At 35.8% G+C, this 5029-nt stretch overlaps 1 protein-coding gene across 1 annotated transcript; it reads left to right on the top strand.

Annotated features, from left to right (window-relative positions):
* Positions 1-220: 220 nt before the first annotated feature.
* LOC135489379 (uncharacterized) lies at positions 221-4147 on the top strand. The gene is made up of 5 exons (XM_064774718.1): positions 221-1820; positions 2030-2255; positions 2673-2868; positions 3312-3780; positions 4137-4147. Exons 1-5 carry the CDS (start codon positions 1802-1804, stop codon positions 4145-4147), a joined length of 921 nt encoding a protein of 306 aa, XP_064630788.1. The 5' UTR covers positions 221-1801.
* The last annotated feature ends 882 nt before the right edge of the window (positions 4148-5029 follow it).

Consider the following 5029-nt stretch of genomic DNA (forward strand, 5'->3'; position numbering starts at 1 on the left):
CACGTACACTATGTTGCATTGAGCAGAGTTACAAATATCAATGGCTTATTCATTTTGAATTTACAAGAAGACAAAATAGGTACTGACTCGGTTGTTACTGAAGAAATGGATAGACTTAGAAACAAATCTCACTTGAACTTCAATTACACCATACCAACAGTACTTGAACAAGACTATCTGAAATTAATATTCCACAATACAAGATCCTTAAATCTTCATATGAATGATATATCTGCTGATCACCATATGATGGCGGCAGACATACTACTTATAGCAGAATCTCGTCTTGTTGCCACAGACACCAATGATTCCTTTGACATCCCAAACTTTCATCTGTTTCGAAATGATCAACTTAATACAACTACTGCAAGAAGACCACCACATGGTTTGGCTATATATATATCGGCTCCTCTTTCTCAGTTCTGTACAGTTCAACATGTATCAACTCCAAACTTCGAAGCCACCTGCATTTCTTTGTCAAAATCCATGCTCTTCCTCCAAATCATCTGCTTGTACAAGTCGCCTTCGTGTTCACTTACAGAATTGTGTGCAAAGCTTCAAACAATTGCATCAGAAATAGATCTTACAAAACCTTTACTTGTGGTTGGTGATTTCAACTTCGACATTTGGAATGGCAAAAATAAATCACATTTACAAAAAGTATCTAAAATATTAGAATGTGAACAATTCATCAACGAAATTACAACTGATTATGATTCACAGATTGACATGGTCTTTTACAATCGAACCAATCTTATTACATCAACAATAGAATCAACATGGTCAGACCATAAAATAGTACTAATAGGCCTTCCAAATAGTCAATAGTAATATAATCATTACAAGAAAAAAATAATTCAGAAGAGGAAGGTGGACTGGGAGGATGAGGGGAGGTGGACCAAACTGGGATAGGTCAACAGTGACTGCATTTAAAAAAATCAGGCGAGTGTTTTTTTGCTCACCTGAAATTGTTTAGGTGGACTCATTTCTCCCAGGGGCTTGTAGCTCACCTGGTATTACATGTTTTAGGTGCTCAGTTGTTGATGTCAGGTAGACAATTTTTTTCCCACCTCAATTGATTTTAGGCACTTAATGGGTGGACAAACTCAACTGAGTGCCTCAAAATAAAGTCACTGCAGTCAGGATCACTCATGTTCCAACAGAACAGAGTACTGTACATGTAATTCTTAGACCTAATTATTGACTCTCTATGTTAACAGAAAAATGTATAAATATTATAACAGATCCATAATAAGGGGGGCAGAACCGAAAAAGAAACAGTGTGGACCAGAATCAAATTACTGAAACAATACTCCTTATCCTCCATCCACCAAGTGTACAAAGTTCATTTAAATATACAAAATCCAACCTTTCATGATAAACATTTTAAATGAAAAATTATCCAGTACTAAAGCTTTCCACCACCTGCAGCTTAAAAAGATTACTACTGGGGCTGCAACTTGGACAGAAGGGCAAAATAGAAGGGGGGGGGATAGGGTGTCAGAAAATTCAGTTAAACACTTGGACATTTAATTCTTATGAATACAAGACTAATGGACGTCAATTCACAATATGGCGATATCAGGATTCAAAGCGATCTACTACAAAAACATTAGTATTTAATTCTTGTGAGTGGTGGATGGACATCAATTCAAACATGTGATATCAGGATTCAAAACGGTGTATACACAGACATTAACATTATCAATCTCATGGATTTATGGACGCAAGATTTTGGTAGCAGACATTGCCGTCTGTGGCAGAGGAAAGTTGAAACGACAGTTCACTGGAACAAGATAACATGGAAGTGCAGAAATCATGTAATTATTGAAAATGTTCAAGACCTTTTCTTTTCAGGCATCAGAATTTATCAGTTCTTCTTTCACGTTAAAGCTTTAATCAACTATCTTTTACTTTATAGACCTCATGCCCCTGTGACTGCTTGGTTACCACTCTTACCACAACAAAGAAGCTTTAAAGCACAATGAGATTTTTCCTTTTCTTGCAACATTATCTTCTCTGATTTCAGACATCTTCATCGACAACATGGCATCGAATTCGAACAAAAGAAAATTTGAGGATGAACCAAAAATTACCCAAGATCTTTATGTATTCAACACCAGTCCAATGAAGACAAGTAAGGCTAACAAGGATTATTTCAAAGCCATTGCACAAACAAATAAAAACACTTACATGGACCTTGTGTGCTTCCAGCCCAAATTGCACAGCCAATTTCGAAGAGCAGAACAACAAAAGTAAGTCTATACTGCCTTGCTAATTCTTCTCTTCATGCATGCATATACAGTGGAACCTCCCTTAGCGGACACCTCTCTATAAAGGACACTGCTTTTGGTCCCAAATTGGTCATTTCCATTGAATTTGACCTCCGTGATCAGGACACCTCTCAATTAAGGACACCATTTGCCAGTCCCAAGGGTGTCCTTAATATATAGACATGGAACAATTTGATTATTCACCATGTTATCTCCACTGTTTTAGATTTGCAACCTGACTATGGACATTTCTCCAGGCAAACTCCAAAAATTATTCTCCATTGCTTACCTCCCAAATACTTGGAAGTTAGCAAGTATTCAATAGCTTTAACTTGTGCTTACAAATCTCATTCTAATGTCAATAACATAAAGTCTACATCATTTTCCTTTCATTTGCAGAAGCCCAGTCAAACTGAGGGATGCTGCCCTTACAAAAGGTTTTAAAGACGATTCAGTAAATGACTTAAAAGTGACCTACCAAACAAGAATGTCTATTGAAACGCAACCTCTAAACTTTAAACCAAAAGCCCCGAAAGTTAAAGTCACACCCACTATCAAGCTCAACTCCCTGAACAACCAAAGGATTTCTCAAAGGGTAGGTGCTGAGTTAATGTATTACCCAATCAATATATGAATTAATAACTTCTCAATACCACATGTAGGCTAGTACTACTTATAGTGAAGTACTTGATCAAGATGAAGAGCACCTCCTGCATAATCTACGTACTGGAAAACTAGAAGTGCTAAACATGACAAGAACCATTTCCCACTTCGAGCAACAGTTTCAACATGAAACACCAACCTTTCAGACTCCTAATTCCCACTATAGAATACATTGCACAATGTTCAGTGTATGTGTATTCTTGAAATAAATTCAGATGCCATCATGCATCACACATACATGTACTATAATCAGATAGGCAATAAAGCATTCCACTCACAACAACTATAAAGAACAACATTTCTCTTACCAACAAAATGACCCTGTGACACTTTGGCATCATTCATGTCTAACAACTAATTGTCATTATATTTCAGCTCAACATCACAGCGAAGGTGGTGAAAGTACTTGAAGACACCTGCCTCAAAGATGTTCGAGGACAAAGCCTAAATGCAAAAGTCATACTTGTTGCAGATGACACCGGATGTGCCAAGTTAACATTATGGGAAAAGTTGATACCTATGGTTGAAAATGAAAAAACCTACCAGTTCAGTGAATTGTCCGTATACTATTTCGACCAAAACTCATTAACAACCACCCCGGAAACTGCTATCAAAGTTCATACTGACATAACGGTGATTGATATATCACAAGATATAATTGAGGAACAACATCTCGATGACACCAACACAACAGTGAAGAATGCCACAGTTCAGCAAGTTTCTGTAACAATGAGAAAGGCATGCTTGTCTTGTAAACATGTTGTGCCAACAACCGACCACCACACCACAAAGTGTGGAAATTGTGACATGCGCCAGTTAACCAAAATTAGAAACTATCCCATCAGTAACATACAATGTGGACAGACTTGTTCTAAAATTTTGAACCCAATTCGTCAAACTGCATAATTCATTTTCAAATGCACATGATCCAGGCCTATGGTAAAGCCTCCCAGAAAATGGTGCACCACAGTTTGACATGATATGTAAACCAGCACTAAAAGCGCCCTTCGGGTTGTGCAGTAATTTCATTCAGTTTTGGAAACGAAAAGCATTTATTTAGTTATAATTTGAATACAAGCAGAATGTTCCTAATTGAAAGTCTATTGTGTTTAGCCTTTTATTATCATGAAACATTGTAATTTCTTACAAATCTTATACTGATTTGATTGCATACTAAGTTACATAAATGTTCATTTTCAGTACCCTTCTAACATTGTCTAAAGACCGTGCCGCAAAAACATCCACATTATGTATACTCTTACAAATGCAAATAAATAAGACAAATACGTGTATGATTATGAATGCATTAATACTCATGCATATTAACCAGATACAAAATGTAGACATTTGTAATTGTTTGTTTATACTTCTTAAGAAGGTATTATTTTCTATGTTCTAAGTTTATTTTATGCATCCTTTATGTTCATAGATATAGGGATCATTTCAGAAGTTTTATCCCAGGAGAGATAACATGATCTTGCATATAAACATTGTAATTTCTGTTAATTCTTGTACTAATTTCATCACATACAAAGTTATGTTAATGTTTTCCTAAGGACTGTGACGCAAATACGTCCTTATGATCCATTAAGTTACACATGCGTATGAACACATACATGTACATGATTATGAATTCATACGCATGCATAACCAGATGCAAAATCTAGATATTTGTAATTGTTTGTAATTTTGGTCATAATGTACCTACATATGTATATTGTTTCATTATGTTCTAAGTTTATTTTACGTATCCTATATTGTGTTCATGTATAAATAGATCATCTCAAAATTTAAGCAACCACAGTTTTAACAAAATTTTCTGCTACATGTAATTACTGTAACCCTGGAAATTTTCGCGAGCTGTTTAATTTTGCTGATTTTGCGCATGGTAGTAATCTGCAAAAATAACCAGCGCGAAATATAATCTTTCTTTCTTGTTAACTGAAGAGCAATCTCGTGTTCGCAAAATTTATCAGCGCAAAATATAAGTTTTTCATTGATTTTTTACAAATCCGCGAAAATAACCAGCCGCAAATATTTTCCGGGTTACAGTATGCAAATTCAACAATTTCTAGTCCAACTCACATGCCAAG

Source organism: Lineus longissimus, chromosome 6 (assembly GCF_910592395.1).
Source record: "Lineus longissimus chromosome 6, tnLinLong1.2, whole genome shotgun sequence".
Taxonomy (NCBI): Eukaryota; Metazoa; Nemertea; class Pilidiophora; order Heteronemertea; family Lineidae; genus Lineus; species Lineus longissimus.